The sequence below is a fragment of the Chiloscyllium punctatum genome, chromosome 40 (genome assembly GCF_047496795.1).
Source record: "Chiloscyllium punctatum isolate Juve2018m chromosome 40, sChiPun1.3, whole genome shotgun sequence".
Lineage (NCBI taxonomy): Eukaryota > Metazoa > Chordata > Chondrichthyes > Orectolobiformes > Hemiscylliidae > Chiloscyllium > Chiloscyllium punctatum.
In genome coordinates this window covers 36310974-36328041 of record NC_092778.1, presented here as the reverse complement: position 1 = coordinate 36328041, position 17068 = coordinate 36310974, and the positions used below count along the sequence as shown (strand labels likewise).

The 17068-nt window shown below is 39.8% G+C and overlaps 1 protein-coding gene across 1 annotated transcript in view; it reads left to right on the top strand.

Annotated features, from left to right (window-relative positions):
• The first annotated feature begins 397 nt into the window (after nucleotides 1-397).
• myo15aa (myosin XVAa) overlaps nucleotides 398-17068 on the top strand; it is a 147904-nt gene continuing 131233 nt past the window's right edge. Inside the window, 4 exon segments of the mRNA XM_072560280.1 lie at nucleotides 398-5638; nucleotides 11703-11785; nucleotides 12473-12536; nucleotides 16319-16428. Coding sequence (XP_072416381.1) covers nucleotides 398-5638; nucleotides 11703-11785; nucleotides 12473-12536; nucleotides 16319-16428 — 5498 coding nt within the window.

The following is a 17068-nucleotide window of genomic DNA, read 5'->3' as shown; positions in this document are numbered from 1 at the left end:
CTGGACATGAATGTGCACACAGAATTCTTTTGCTTTTTGATCTATCTGAATGAACATGCCTTGTTGATATGAAGAATAACTGCAATTATTAACACAGTAGTGATATTTATAATTAATGCAAAATTCTATACAGTTCTTGTGATACTGGTGTTAATTATTGATCTCTTAAATCTTTTAATAATTTGACACATTTTGAACTTTGCACTTTGGCATTAATGGCTGGCAGTCTCTAGTGGTTGACGTGGATTTTGCTGTGGAACAATTTTCTGTCATTTTACATTTGCATTCTTTGAAGATGAGTGCTGTGGGATACATACATTGACTCTTGGAACAATTCAGTGGAAGATTGAAATATTGCTGCTATTATTGTTTATTATGACTCTTAACAGACATCATAATGCCAGGCAAAAAAGGTGACTTAAAATCCAGAGCAAAGCAGGGTGGTAAAGGAGAAAAAGAGGTGCCAGAGAAAAGCAAAAATGCAGAAAGAAAAGATCCGAGCAAAGGAAAATCTGGAGAGAAGCCTGATCCCAAAAAAGGGAAGGACAACAAAAAAGAAGGAAAAGGTAAAGAGGACCTTAAAAAGGGGAAAGGTGCAAAGAAAATTAAAAAGGCTATAACTAGTGATGAATCAGAAGATGCATCAGAAGTTGATAAAAGAGCAGATGAAATAGAAGACAGTGAAGAATTGAGTGAAATAAATGAAGAGGCTACTGAGGTGGATAGTGATGTGCCAGCAAAGAAAGGGAAAAAGATTCCAGCCTTGAAAGGTGCATCTAAGGCCGTGGGTGGTACAAAACATGATGGTCAAAAAGGAAAGAAAGCACAGTCTGAGACAGAAGAAACGGAAGACAATGAAAATGAGGATGAAGAGGAAGAAAGTGAGGAAGAAGATGAGGAAGAAGATGAGAAACCTGGTAAACAAATGAAATTGAAAGGAGCCTCAAAAGCTGTGACAGGCTTTGGCAAAAAGAAAAAGCAAGCCACGAAAGACTTTCATCTAAAGGGGACTTCGAAAGTTGTGATGGGACTGGCGGCAGATGGAAAAGCAAAGAGGAAGAAGAAGAAAGAAGATGCAAAGGCTCATTTAAAGGGGGCTTCAAAAGCTGTGGGCCTAAAAGCATTCCAAGGCAAGACAGAAATGGCCAGCCAGAAAAAATCTATAAAACGTATGAAAAATGCCTCCAGACTTTTCATGGGATTTGGTAAGCCCATACTTAAACCAAAAAGTTCTCACAAACGTAATTTAAAAAGTACCTCAAAAATGTTTATGCGTTTTGGAAATAGTAAATTTCCAGCTGCAAAAGGCAAGAAAAAGCCTGCAGGAGTCCTGAAGAATACTTCAAAACTCATGCTTGGGTTTAAATCAAGTATTAAAAAGAAAGAGTCTGTAACAGCTCCTGGAGGTCCAAGAAAGGCTTCATTCTTATTGATCCGATTGGGCAATAAAGCTGAAACTACTGAAAAAGAAACAGGCAAAAAAGGCTTGGGGAAACTGTTTGGTAAAGCTAAGTTTGGTTTTCATACCAAGAAGAAAAACACTGATTCCAAATTTAGACCAAGTGCTCAGCTCTTAGGGCGGATGGCCACTGCTTCCAACTGGCTCACCAGGAAATTTCTGTCCAGAAAGGCTAAGTATGGAATACAAACTAGGCATTCAGTAAAAGGAGTTGGGTCAACAGCTTGGTTTTCTAAAATTGGAGCTCAGAAGTTACCATTCCCATCAGGAGATGAAATGCTCCAACATAGAGCAAACATGATGAGAAACTTTAGAGAACCACATGCATGGAGTCCTGAACAATATGGTTACAGTCAAGAATATGATAGTAGAGGAAGGGTCTACCAAAGGATGTCACCACATCATTCATGGAATCAAGGACAGTTTCCCTCAACTGGGTCATTCCAACAATATGATTACCACGATGACGAAACAGAATACTACGATACACTTACTGATCAGTATAACAGTTACTATGGTGATGATGAAGAAGAATACTATGACACATATACTGGCTATGATGTTCCTGAAGAGTATTATGAAGATGAAATGGCATATTATAATTACCACAATATACCATCAGAAGAACAGTATGATGATTATGAAGATGAACCAGAATATTACGATGTACCCTGTAGATATTCAGCAACAGATCAGTATGGCTATGAAGATAACGAAATGGATTATTGTGATTCTCCTAATAGTTATGTGCCATATGAACTATATGAGGACTATGAAAATGAAATGGATTATGACATACCTACTCAATATACATCATCAGACCAGTACATGTATTATGGTGAAGGAATGGATTACTATAAATCCCCTTATGCAGATGCAGGGGAATTTGGTCCTTATTCAGAAGATCCATATTCATCACAACATCCTGGATATGGGTTCAATTATAGTGAATATGAGGGATCACCATATCTTGAGTCATCTTATAGTCGCATTGGTTATCCAATGAGTGATATTGAAGAGCAGGAAGAAATGGAGAGTGAACCCGATTTTCAAGCGTACAGCCCTCCCTGGATGAACCAGCAAGACACACAAATGAGTCATCACTTACCATCTCCATCATTTTCTTTGCCTAGACAGTTTAGGCTTTTTCCAAGGCCACAAGTTAAACTATTTGGACGTGAAAAAGTTGAAGTCTCAAGATTGCCAATTCCATATTCAATGTCAACAAACTTGGAATATCATGCAGAGAATGCAGAAGAATCAAGCTCAGCTTCTTCAAGTCCATTTTTGCAGCAATTTGACCCCAATATCCCATCATCCCCTCAGTCACCCATCAGACAATTTGGTCATCCCATGGGACTCCAAAACAGAACTTTCCCAAGAACTTCATCAAGACAATTTAGAAGTCCGTTACCTATGGAATCCCCAAAACTGCAAACTGGAATACGATATGATAACCCCCCACTTACACGCCAAACACCAAGAAGACCACTTGACAGCCACATGGTGAGACATCAGGCATTATCATCACAGTTATCTGCTAATGAAAGAAGTTATTCAATGTCTCCACAACCATCCATCAGACAAATTGGCAGTCTCTCTAGTAAACAAAGTCCAAGGTTACCACAAAGGCCATTTGGTTTGAAAGTTTCTGAAACTCCAAGGTCACCATCCCCTAACAATCATCCAAACCGAAGATCACCACAACTATTAAGACAAGGTAATTTAATTTTATCCTCCCAGTCATCACCTGGCACTCCTTTGGCAAGGCAAAAGCAAAGATCATTCTCACCACACCCAACTTATAGGCACCTTCAGCCTCCATCATCTCCAAAACCCTCAGTTGGACATTTAGGCAGATCTCCCCAGTTCTCTGTGAGGACATTTAGTCAAAAGAAAACAGCTGCAGAATTAGCCCCAAACACTGTTTATCCTTACCTGTTTAAAAACTTTAGCTCCCCTTCATCTGCAGAATTTCAAAATTATCCTTCACCAAAAGCTTCACTCAGGCAAAAAAGCCCACTGTCCTCCCACCGAGCACCTCTACAAACATTTGACTGCTCTAGGAAAAGGGATTCACAAAGAGAATCTTCACCACCTCCATCATTAAGACAACATAGCCCACCTCCGACAAGCTCACCATTCAAGGTATTTGGTCGTAAAGCAACAACTTCAGAAAAACGAAGGCCAGTCTCCCCTAAACCATTTAAACACTTTGGTCACCCTCATAACAGTGCACCTCAAAGTCCTCCTTCACCACAATCATCATTAAGGCAACGTGGACAATTGTATACTTCACAGCTGTCTTTTAATGGTGAAAAATTCAAAAAGCCACCATCACCACAACCATCTATAAAGCAAAGACCACCCTCTCCAAAGCAAGGAGCAGGAATATTTGGCTATAAGGCACCAGGGGCAAATGTCCCCAAACCAGTGTCAGCTAATCCATTTCTAAGGCAGACTGGCCTGCCTAAAAATGAAAAGCCACCTTCACCTAGGCAATCAGTCAAAAGACCATTGTCACCAAGACCCTCACAAAGCATTAGAAAAGGTCAGGACAGAGTGTTCCATAAACAATCAGTTACCCAACACACTTTTACACAAGATGGTAATCCGTCCCTTAACACATCAAAACTAAAACACTTTGGCTTTAAAAGAATAACTTCAGAATCACCCAAGCCAGCTTCTGGAAATCCTTTTTTAAAACGGTTTGGTCGTCCAGCAGAAAATGAGCAACCCAGTCAAAATTCTTCACAGCAACCAGTAAGCCAGCACAGACTATCGTCCCCTCAAACATCACTAAAACAAGCACATAATTATGAAAGTGTATCCCAGATGCTGCCCCCTCAACAAATATCAAAACCTTTTCTTCGTAGTCCATTTATGAAACGTAGCAACTTCCCGATGGGCTTGGGATCAGTTGTAAATCCCTCTTCAGATACAAAGGAACCCCTGACACCACCATCATCACCACCACCATCACAGCCTGGCCTTGTAAACCGATATTCAAAAGGTTTTCATCACCCAGTGTTTAGAGAATCTCAAAGGCTATCTTCTCGAAAACAATCAATTAAGCAGGATATTGAAACAGATCAACAAAGCAGTTATCCTTCCCCAAAGTCATCATGTAAAAATCAAGGACAATTAGTGAGTGTCAAAGGGTTCCAAAGGCCACCATACCAACAATCTTCTCTCAGACAGAATAGACCTTCAGTGAAACAGATGAGCTCCCCATTGGTACCTTCACCAAAACCAAAATTCAAAATATTTGGCCGTAAAACTCAACAAATAGATGCCACAAAATCAAATTCTGGAAAGTCAGTGTTAAAACATTTTCAACAGTTGAAAAGTAGTGAACCCCAACATTTACCTTCACCTCAATCATCAATAAGGCAGAAAAGTCCTCCTGGGTCACAAAAAGAGCCTTCGCCTCAGCTATCGATAAGATCAGGGAGGAAGCCAATGAGTGTAAGGGGAACCTCAAATCCACCTCCCATGCAAACTTCAATACAACACGCTGGATCACCCATAGGCCCTTTACATTCACCATCTGGCACTCCACAGATGAAATTACTAGGCCGTAAGAATAGTGGAACACACCTTCAAAGGTCACCTTCACCCAAACCATTATTTAAACATGTTGGCCATAGAACAGAACAGGCTTCTACCTTGCAACCATCTCGTGAAGAGGTCAGTGAACCTATAGGGCATCAAAGCCCACAATCTCAAAGGCGACAAGTTAAGATTCAGAATTATTCAGAAATCCAGACTACTAATGAACCTCCAGAGTTTGAACCACAGAGACCTGTCTCACCAAAGTTACCTAGGGAAGGTTCAAAACCAATGGAACAACCTGATGATGAAGACAGTGTGATGGGAAGGTATGCAGTTGTGCTTCCTCGTGTTCACTCAATACGTTATCGAGCCTCACCTCCTCCTCGTCGTCACCATCACCCAAGGTACCATTGGTCTCAAAGTGATTCGGGGAGGACAGCCGGATCTTACTCAGCAAGGAAGGGGTTACAACGTCCGCCAGTGCAAAATATTTCAAAGCTGTCAGTCTATAGGCAGGAGAATACAACTGATCTTCCAGGGACAGGTCCTATTCCAAAGGAAATGCATTCCCATGAATGGGAAGAGGATTATGATAATCAAAAAGGAATGCCTTGGTTCAGTAAGGTAAATCCTTTCAATAGTAGTATTTGCACATTATAGTATAATTATTATATTGTAATGATTTAACCCATGCTTTATTTTAATTTATGCTCTCCATTGTAAAATCAAATGCTAAATTATTTATTATGGAAAGAGTTTAATAAACCACTTGAATAAAATGGTATACAGTGGTATTGTCCCTACCTCTAAGCCAGATGACCTGAGTTTAAGACCCACCTGAATCAGAGGTGTGTCATAACATCTCTGAACAAGTTGGTTAGTGAGAAACAAATGGTGCTATAAAGCTCTCTGCATGAAATTGTCATGTTGCCAATTTAGTAACTTGAGTTACTTAGCTCCTCTTCACTATCCTAAAAGTTAAAATACAGCCATTCTTAATTAGATTAGAATAGAAATTGATTGTCACATGTACTTTTACATGAAAAATACAGCGAATGTTTTTATAAGTCACCCCAATTACTAATGGCACTTCAGTTTTCACAGAAAAACAGATTATATTACACCCAAAAACAGCGGTGCAAATCCCAGAATCTCTTGAACTAAAATGCTATTTGATTTATTCAACTAGCATAATTCATCGTTAAAAATCACACAACACCAGGTTATAGCCCAACAGGTTTAATTGGAAGCACTAGCTTTCGAAGCGCTGCTCCTTCATCAGGTGGTTGTGACAACCACCTGATGAAGGAGCAGTGCTCTGAAAGGTAGTGCTTCTAGTTAAACCTGTTGGATTATAACCTGGCATTTTGTGACTTTTAACTTTGTAGCCCCAGTCCAACACTGGCATCTCCAAATCATAGCATAATTCATGACCTTGTTAACCAATATAAGCCTCTCACAATAGGAGATCGAAAATAGAACTAGAGAAAATGCAAAAGTGATTGACTAAGAAAGTTGAAAAGCGAGCCAAAATAACAGATGAGACAGCAAAGGTTGAATACTCCAGGATTGAAGTCCCATGATTATCAAAGTGGTAAAAAACAATAGATAATATACAGATAATTTTGTTTAGTCTGTTAATCAAAGACAAGAATCTGAGAACTGTAGGCAAACAATAATGACTTAAAAGAGAATATTTAAAGAAACAGTTTTTTTTAACATATCCCAGATCCAGCGATCACTGACCTTTTGAACTGTCATTCCAGTGATTTTTAAAATTTCCATCCCTCCATGGCCACCCCTTTTCTTCCTCTTGTCTGCTGTCCTCCACTTCAATATAACTCTCCAACACCATTGCACTTTGCTAGTTCTGGCCCCTTGTGCATTCCTGACTAACATTACTCCAACCTTCAGCTGTTTAGGGAGGGCAATAAAATGCTGGCATAGCTAACAACACTTAAATCCCATGAATGAATTTAAAAATAAATTATCTGAAGGTCTGGAATTGACCCCTCAAATTTCTCCACTTTTCTCTTTTTCCTGCTTCAGGATCTCTCTTATGCCTTTGTCCAAGCTGCTGTTATTTTGTCCTGATATCTCCTTTTGTAACTTTGGTGTCACATTTTGTCTTATTTATGTTGCTGTGAAGTGTCTTTGTCTGTTTACCACAAAGTACCAAAGATGCGCAGGTTAGATGAATTGGCCATGCTAAGTTGCCCACAGTGTTCAGAGATGTGTAGGCTTGGTGCATTAGTCAGGGGTAAATATAGGGTAGGGGGAATGGGTCTGGGAGGGTTACTCTTTGGAGGATCAGTGTGGACTTGTTGGGCCACATAGATGCATGCAATCAGTTGCATGCTTCTTTTTCAGTGGGAGATGTGATTGATCTGGTCAGAATTATAAAATCAAAATAAGTGACTCTGTTAAGTATTAGCACAGTGTTTAGTCTGGAGAAACTAAATTTATGAATATTTCTGCTGCTTAAAGGTTGTATAAATTTAGCTAAACAAGATTTGGAAACTGAGATCACAGCAATGAGACCATTGCATATTGATGATTTGAACCTTTTATATTAGCTTGGCCTAGTAACAGCACTATGGCCCTGAGAGTCACAGAGTCACAGAGATGTACAGCACGGAAACAGACCCTTTGGCCCAACTCGTCCATGCCGACCAGATATCCCAACCTAATCTAGTCCCATTTGCCAGCACCTGGCCCATATCCCTCCAAACCCTTCCTATCCATATACACATCCAGATGCCTTTTAAATGTTGTAATTGTACCAGTCTCCGCCACTTCCTCTGGCAGCTCATTCCATACACGTACCACCCTCTGCGTGAAAATGTTGCCTCTTTAGGTCTCTTTTAAATCTTTCCCCATAAACCTTAAACCTATGCCCTCTAGTTCTGGACTCCCCCACCCCTGGGAAAAGACCTTGTCTGTTTACCCTATCCATGCCCCTCATAATTTTGTAAACCTCTGTAACGTCACCCCTCCCGCCTGTTCAACCTCTTCCTATAGCTCAAATCCTCCAACCCTGGTAACATCCTTGTAAATCTTTTCTGAACCCTTTCAAGTTTCACAACATCTTTCCGACAGGAAGGAGAGCAGAGTCAAAAGGTGTGGTGCTGGGAAAGCACAGCCAGCCAGACAGCATCTGAATCTGAAGGTTATGAGTTCATGTCCATTCTAGAAACTTGAGCTAGTTTGGGGTGACACGGTGGCTCGATTGTTAGCACTGCTGCCTCAGGACCAGGGCCCCAGTTTCAATTCCAGCCTCTGGCAAGTCTGTGTGGAGTTTGCACATTCTCCCATCTGCGTGGGTTTCCTCTGGGTGCTCGGTTTCCTCCCACAGTCGAAAGATGTGCAGGTTAGATGAATTGGCCATGCTAAATTGCCCATAGTGTTCAGAGATGTGTAGGTTTGGTGCATTAGTCAGGGGCAAATATAGGGTAGGGGGAATGGGTCTGGGAGGGTTACTCTTCGGAGGATCAGTGTGGACTTGTTGGGCCAAAGGGTCTGTTTCCACATTGTAGGGATTCTATGATTCTATAATATTGGAATGTAGGTTGATTTGCCGTCAATGATGATCAATGTTAATTAGAGCAAGAAAATCAAGAATCACTTTTGAAAAAGTGTATGAAAGGTCATGAGAAGAGAGCAGCAAATGAGATGATTCCATATTATGGTGAGGGCTTGTATTGAGGAAATATTGTCTTCCGGGTAAGACATCAGGTTTCTTAGATGTAAAATAAGTACTCATGGCACTATTTAGCAGAAAGCAAGGTTCCTCAGCATTCTGGCCAATATTTATCCTTAACAATATCACAAAAAATACTGATTATTTGATCATTATCACATTATTGTTTATCCACATTTCATTGTGGGAACTTGCCACACATAAATTAGATGCTGCTTTTCCTGCTTTGTAAAGTGGTTACATTTTGGGCGGCACGGTGGCACAGTGGTTAGCACTGCTGCCTCACAGCGCCAGAGACGCGGGTCTGTGTGGAGTTTGCACATTCTCCCCGTGTCTGCATGGGTTTCCTCCGGGTGCTCTGGTTTCCTCCCACAGTCTAAAGATTTGCAGGTTAGGGAAATTGGCAATGCTAAATTGCCCGTAGTGTTAGGTGAAGGGGTAAATGTAAGGGAATGGGTCTGGGTGGGTTGCTCTTCGGAGGGTCGGTGTGGACTTGTTGGGCTGAAGGACCTGATTCCACACTGTAAGTAATTTAATCTAATTTCTATAGAAGTATCTAAAATACTTATGGCATGCTGAGTCCTATTATAAATATGATTGAATAAAGTCATAGTTTATGAAGAGAAATCATGTTTGACAAATCTATTAGAGTTTTTGGGGATGTAAACAGTGACATAGGCAAAGGAGAATCAGGCAGTTGTCATATATTTGGATCTTCAAAAGGTAATGGTTTTGCACAAGAGGTTGTTCAATAAGACTGGAGATACTGGAATTGGGAGTAATAAAAGGGATAGAGGATTGGTTAAACATCAGAAAAAGGAGATCAGAATTAATGTACCATGTTTAGCATGGTAGAGTGTAACTAATGGAATGAATAAATGCTTGGGTCTCAGTATTGAATCATGAGGATGAGAGGATTAAGTGTGATGCATCAAAGATTGTTTAGCCTACAAAGCTAGGTAAGAAAGTAAAACACAAAGAGAATGGACAGTGATTGAGTGATTCAGTAATTGAGCAATAGATGGAACGTTAATTGCAGTCTGGAAAGTGTAAAATTATTCCAAAAACAAAGGTAAGAAAAGTATAGTTTTTTTTAAAAGAGGCAAGGGACTAATGATTGTTCATGTTCAGAGGCTTCAGAGATCCACAGAGAGGTGGGAATGCAAATGGACTTGTATTCCAGGGGTCACAGATTAATGTTCTGGAGGCCTGATTTGAATCCCACCATGGCACATGGTGAAGCAACCAAGTGACCATTGTTTATTATTGTAAAACACCATTTTGGCTTACTTATGTCCCTTGATTAGATTGGATTTCCTAGAGTGTGGAAACAGGCCCATCAAGTCCACACCGTCCCTGCGAAAAGTAACCATCCAGATCCATTTCCCTCTGACTAATGCACCTAACACTATGGCCAATTCATCTGATCTACGCATCTTTGGACTGTGGGAGGAAACCGGAGCACCTGGAGGAAACCCTCGCAGACACGGGGAGAATGTGCAAACTCCACACAGACAGTTGCCCAAGGCTGGAATCGAACCTGGGTCCCTGACGCTGTGAGGCAACAGTGCTGACCACTGAGCCACTGTGCCACCCTGCCTTAGGGAAAGAAATCTGTCATCCTTACCTGATCTGGCCTGCATGTGCTCTAGACCCACAGTAATGTGTTCCTTTCTTAATTGTCCTCTAAAATAGCCTGAGGAAACAATTCAGTTCACAGGGTAGTTAAGGATGAGGAATAAATTCTAGCCAACGATACCAACGTCCCATGAGTGAATTTTTAAAAATCACAGCTTGTTAACATGCAGACGCAACAAAAATTTGGAAGGCAAATGGTGGTGCAATTATAATGCGGTTCCATGAGATGACACCTGATGTGCTATATAATCATGAATTCTTTATTCAAAGAGCTTCGGGACCAACTGTTTTTGGATGAATGATATTTTTGGTTTTCAGATACACTAACCTTAACCTCTAAGATCTTTCTGTTACTACTCTGAAGGAGTCCATCTCTAAGTTCAAAGAAGGCACAACACAGTGCTTGAATTCTCCATTGTATTCAATTACTGTCACAGCTGTTCCCAATCCTATTGAAGTGTTTGTGCAGACATGTCACTTACTTCTTTACCCTCCCCAAAATGTGCCAGCAGAGTTCCAGAATCATTCTGGAATACTTTCAGACATTTTCCATTGGAAATGTTCTATAAACTGTACTTTCCTGCAATCAGGCTGCATAGCCCTTTAAATAGTCCTTGTTTGTTTTGTAAACTCTTCTAAGCTACTACTGTTTTACCCAGCTGCTCCATTCAAGAGCAAAGCAGATTTGGATCTATCACCTATTTCACACCCTGCTACGTGCGCTCTTGAAATTTCGAAAATAAATTGTCAGAAAAGACTCAGAAATGGGGACCCTCAGTGATTCTTCTCCTCCCTATCGGAACCCACTTCCAGTGCTTCAGTTTCCATGATCTAGTTTGTATTGTAGGCAGAGATATTTGACCTGGATTATTCTTGGTTGTTTAATGTTTCAGAATACATCAGAATGGTATTTTTATTTGTAATACTGGATGGCATTCTGTAAAAAAAGCCTCAATTCAGAAATTTCCCTCAATGTAGGAAAAGGCATTTAATACATTTGCCCCATTTGTTATGACACTATGATGTACATTAATCTATTTAACCTCTCAAGCCTAGGGAGCCATCGCACTCAAAATAAACCATTTGCACATTGATGGGTACCAGTTACAGAAAACTCTGTTAGAAATTTGGAAAGAAATGAAAAGATTACATAGCTTTACATTATCAGTAATGAATTATTTAAGACATGTGGAGAATAGAAAGAAATGCCTACATTGGGGAGAGAGAAGAAGAACTGGCTTTATTTAAGGAGGCAATTTAGATCTGATCTGGTTAGCAAGCAGATATTTCATTCTCAACTTCAAGTTCAAGAGAGGTTTAATTGATTCTGGAATTTGCTCTTGGCTCTAGATGTACTCCTTTGGTGATCAGTCTCCAGTGCAATATCAGAAACATGTGGAAGAAGAAGGAGTGGCAGATATGACCCAGCTGGAGTAAGTTCAACTGAATCCCCTCTCAATTACAGATTCTACATTTATCGTTATTTAAACATTTCCTCGTCTAAGACTTGACCAGATCTTCAGGAATATGGGACCCCTCAGTCTGCCCATCCCTTCAACCTGCAGCATGCAGCACCAAACAACTTTCGGACTTATTTAGTCACCTCAGCTACTTTCTTCAGTTTCACTGGCAATCCTGCGGGAAAACCTAATTTGTTCAATAAAACAAAAAATTCAAGCAATGCTCACAGTCCTGGTTACTAATGCAAGGCTGCTCAGGTGGTAAAAGGCTAAGCAAAGCAAAGGGATGGGTTATGAATCAAAATTGATAAGGTAGAGTGGTTCATCTTGAAAAGAACCCTAAAAACATATGCAACTTACCAGACAAGTGAAATAATCTTAAAAGGATATATTCAGGGCAGCAGGATGGAAGGATAGTACAGTGTGAATATACAGGAAAGGTGTGGGTTCCATGCAAGTAACAACTACTAGTTTTACCTGTCCCCAGGGAATCAGTGAAAATTAGATATGTCCCCTAATGGACACATCTTTACACTGTGTATGCAAGTTATTGGAGAGTATGTGTTACAGCCCTTTTTAGGCAAACTTACCTGTAGGCCTCTAAGAAAAATTGCTCTCACAATTTTTTGTCTACTTAAGATATTTCTGGTTTTCTTTCAGAGACCTACATGATGCTGCAGTGTTGTACAATTTAAAGAAGAGGTTTGAACAACATATTATATATGTAAGTACTGTGAGGACATGGAAGAAGATGCTCAGGCCCTAAAATTATTGAACTTGATATTGAGTCCTGAAGGCTGCAGGGTCCCAAAGCAGAAAATGAGATGCTATTCTTCAAGCTGGTGCTGAACCTCACTGGAGCACTGCAGTAAGTCTGAGACAGAGATGTTCTCCACGGAAAATGGTGGTGTGTTGAAGTGGCAGGCAATTGGAAGCTCTGGATTGTTTTGCAGACAGAATGTAGGTGTTCCACAAAGCAGTTGTCCAGTCTGTATTTCACCTCCCCACACCCCGACAGCACGTTCCCATGTAATTGTAGTAGGTGTAACACTTGCCTGTTTACTTCCTCCCTCCTCACTGTCCAGGGCTCCAGAGACCTCCCAGATGAAGCAGCAATTTACCTGCACTTCACTTAATCTAGTCTACTGTATTCGCTGCTCAGAATGTGGTCTCCTCTACACTGGAGAGATGAACCTCCACCTACATTCTGTCTGTAAAGGTGACCCCCAACCTTCCAGTTGCCTGCCACTTCAAATACCACCTTGTTTGCTGGCCAACATCTCTGTCTCAGGCTTGCTTCAGTGCTGCAGCAAACCTCAGCACAAGGTGGAAGAATAGCATCTCATTTCCAATTTGGGGACACTGCAGCCTTCAGGGCTCAATACTGCGTTCAACAATTTTAGGGCTTGAGCCCCTACTGCCATATCTTTCCCCTGCCACCATACACCAGAACTTGTCATCACATGGGCTGATGTCATCACATTTTCACCTACCAATGGTCCTCATTAACAGCTTTTCCTTCTCACAGGCTCACCATTGTCCATTCCTTTGTCTATCATCTGCTGTTCTTTCTGTCTGGGCTCAATCTCCACAGACCATTTACTCCTTCCCCATTCCCCCATCTTCAGCATATACAAAATAACCTCAGTTATTTGAACATCAGTTATCCAGATTTCAGATTATCCGAACAAGATCTCAAGGTTCCATAAATGCTTCCTTTGTTTATCAGTTATCAGATCAGTTATCCGAACAATCAGTTATCTGAACAAAATACTCCCCGCCCATCTTGTTTGGATAATTGAGGTTGTTCTGTGTACCACCTTTTCCTAGCTGCAATTAGCGCTGATGAAGGGTCACTAGACCTGCAACATTGACTGGGCTTTTCTCCACAGATGCTGCTAGACTTGCTAAGTTTCTGCAGTGATTTCTGTTTTTGCTTGCGAATGACAATAATCTTGATACCCAAAGAAAGTGAGTGGCAGGAAAAGAAAGAGTTTCTACAATGCATGCAGCTGTATTATTTTTTAATTCAACAGGAAGCTGTATTGGATCTTGTTTTGGAAAATTATGTCAGATGAGTCATAATGTAGCAGCTAGAGGAATGTCTTTGAAACAGTGATTCTTTTGGCTTTCATGAATCAATATTTCCTGGACTCACTACAGTGCTGGTTGATCACACTCATATCAGCCATTTTTATGAATTAGGTAGGGGATTTTAGTCAGTTACCCACTTTACCACTAACCCATTTCATTTGTCCAGGCTAGAGAATGATGCAAATTTAAAAATCAAAACTGAACAAAGGTAAAAGATATATTTCAGAAAAAAGGGCAATTTCAATATGATTAAAAGGATCTTGTTTACCAATGTCCTTCAGGGAAGGAAATCTGCCATCCTTACCTGGTCTGGCCTACTTGTGACTCCAGACCCATTCTTAACTACTGTTTGATCAATAAATATTGGCCAAGCTAGTGACGCCCTTATCTCATGAATTAATTAAATAAAAATAAACCTTTTCATTAGACTTGAACAAAAATTAATAGATATGATAATACACAATGGGAAAGTTTAAAATGGAAGGTATTAAGGTGGAAACTAAGCATAGTCCTTCAAGCACTAAGTGTTCAACAGAAGTTAGAATCCCTTGAATGAGTGACGAAATTGAAATGTAATTAAGATTCACCAAAGAAGTACATCATTTATCTCGGACCCAAAATATAAGTAAATTTGAACTGCATGTAATTATTATAATTGCAGAGAAAAAGAAGCATTTAGAAAAGCTCCAACGAGGGGTAAAGAGTGTCTGCTGGGATTGTGAAAAAATTGGGCAAGCGCTTATAAACACATTAAAATAAAAAAAGTGAAACTTCAGCAATGTGAAAATGGAGGTGAAATCACAAAGTATGAACGGGGTGAAGAGATGTTAGAAACACTTGCCTCATTTATTAGAAGGCTGTGACAATGACACTCTCAGAAAGGGAACAAGGGCAGGAGATGGAGCAATTAGATGCTTTGGATAAGATAACCAGTCAAATTAACATCAACACGATGTGAAATTCAAGAGGCCAGATTATACAATAAATCTAATACTCTTCTAGAAAGACATGGATTGTTAAGACCAGGCAATATTGATTCATGAAAGCCAAGTTACATCCAATGAATCAGATTGATTTAGTTGAGGAATGACAAGTCTGTACTGATTAAGAAAATGCAGTGGATGTTGCTTCTCAAAAGATGTTTTACAAGGTGGAACACAGAAGGCTATTTGATAAAATTATATGAAATGTCATTAAAGGGAGAGTTGCACCGTATCCAGAAAAGTGATGAAAAAGCAGGGAACCAAAATGTAATGAATGGCTGTTTTGGGGCTTGAACGATATATATATTCCACCAAGGTGCCTGTGTAGAATTATATAGAAGTTAATTAAACCCATCTCAAATTTGAAAAGATTGGTACATAAGAGAATGCTCCAGTGGTTGGAGTTATTCCTCACTTCTCCGCACTCCCCCAAACTATCTTTCTTCCACTGTCTCTATACTAAGGTTAATCCACCCCTTTCATTCAGGAACACAGTCATGCAATAAACTGTTATTGTCATGTCCTGTTGTACAGATTATATCGCGACTCATCTATATTCAATCTCCTCTCACCTGGTACTCTCTCTCCCCAGTGCTCTATTTAACTAACTTTATATCTGCTAGCTTCCTCACACTGTTCACTCTTACACCCTCCCCAATACATCTGTATTTCTGAAGCTTCACAGTTGTCTTTACATTGATTTTTATCACCTGAGCAATCAGGCCAACAAAAATCTGTTGTCCACCCATTCAAAGCTCTATCCTCCAAGGATTTCTGGATCGCCACCCAGATTTCTTAATTCAGGATTTAAATTGCATTTGAGTTCTTAATTGCCATTCAGCGTGGATCAGCAATCAAACCTAGCAGCATTTTTACATAAGTCTATTCAGTATGCAGAAATTGTAAAGGTTAAGTAGAATAGAAGGGCAAGGTAAGGTAAGAATAATTAAGCAAGAAGGGACTAATTGAATAACTGCTGTCACAGGCATAATGGGATGAAAGATCCCCTGTGCTGCTTCATTCAATCATTCAGTAAATTATACAGATCTCCTAAAAGGCAGAAAATGTAACAATTAATGTTTATATTTATTCTGTTACGGTACGCAAGTGATAGGAATTCACTAGGGACTCATTCATGCCAACATATGTAGGTGGTTGAGTTGGGAGATACATGCTTGTCAAGAGTATTTAATCTCTACAAATAAATGCTTATAAAAATATGTGAAGATTAACTTCAGGGCTATCCACTGCTGCTTAGAATATTACAATTTTACACTCTGATTTTAAAAATTAACTCATTTCATTGTCACAAAAAAATGGATGAAAGGCTTGCAAGACACATGTAACTTGTTTGTTCAGGGTTATTGGCAATGAATCGCTTTCACCCTAATCACATCTTCATAAACATATTTGTTTTCTTTTCCTGCAGACATACATTGGCACCATCCTTTTATCTGTGAATCCATATAAAATGTACAACATTTACGGGACTGATGCAGTGTTGAAATATAAAGGGAAATCATTTGCAGAAAACCCACCGTAAGTGCCCAACAATAACTTCAGTACGAACTGGGGAATAATCAAAGGAGGTGTACAGACTGAATGATCTCACTGATGCAGCAATTTAGGTGCTAAATGCCAAGGGAGTACAAAATTAAAAATCACGCAACACCAGGTTATAGTCCAACAGGTTTAATTGGAAGCACACTAGCTTTCGGAGCGATGCTCCTTCATCAGGTGATTGTGGAGGGCTTGATCATAACACAGAATTTATAGCAAGAATTAGCAGTGTGATGTAACTGAAATTATACATTGAAAAATTGATTGTCTGTTAAGCCTTTCATCTGTTAGAATACAGTGATAGTTTCACTTCTTTCATGTGTAAATCACAAAACCCTTTTTTTAAAAAAGTTGCATTCTCGGGTTAGCTGTTAACAATGGTGATAGCTAGACAATATGTTGAAGGTGTTAGCCCCCTGTGTTCTCTGTCTATGACCTGATGTTTAGATTGATTCTAATCTAAAAAGTGAGATAACAGAGTTTTACATAAATTCATGCAGTTTTTGAGCTCAGAGTTCTACATGAATGTATGCAGTTTTTGAGCAAAGTGCAATGTAAATCTGCAAGTATAAATTCACCCCACAAAATATATGTGTGCGTGTGGGTCTTTGTCTGTCTG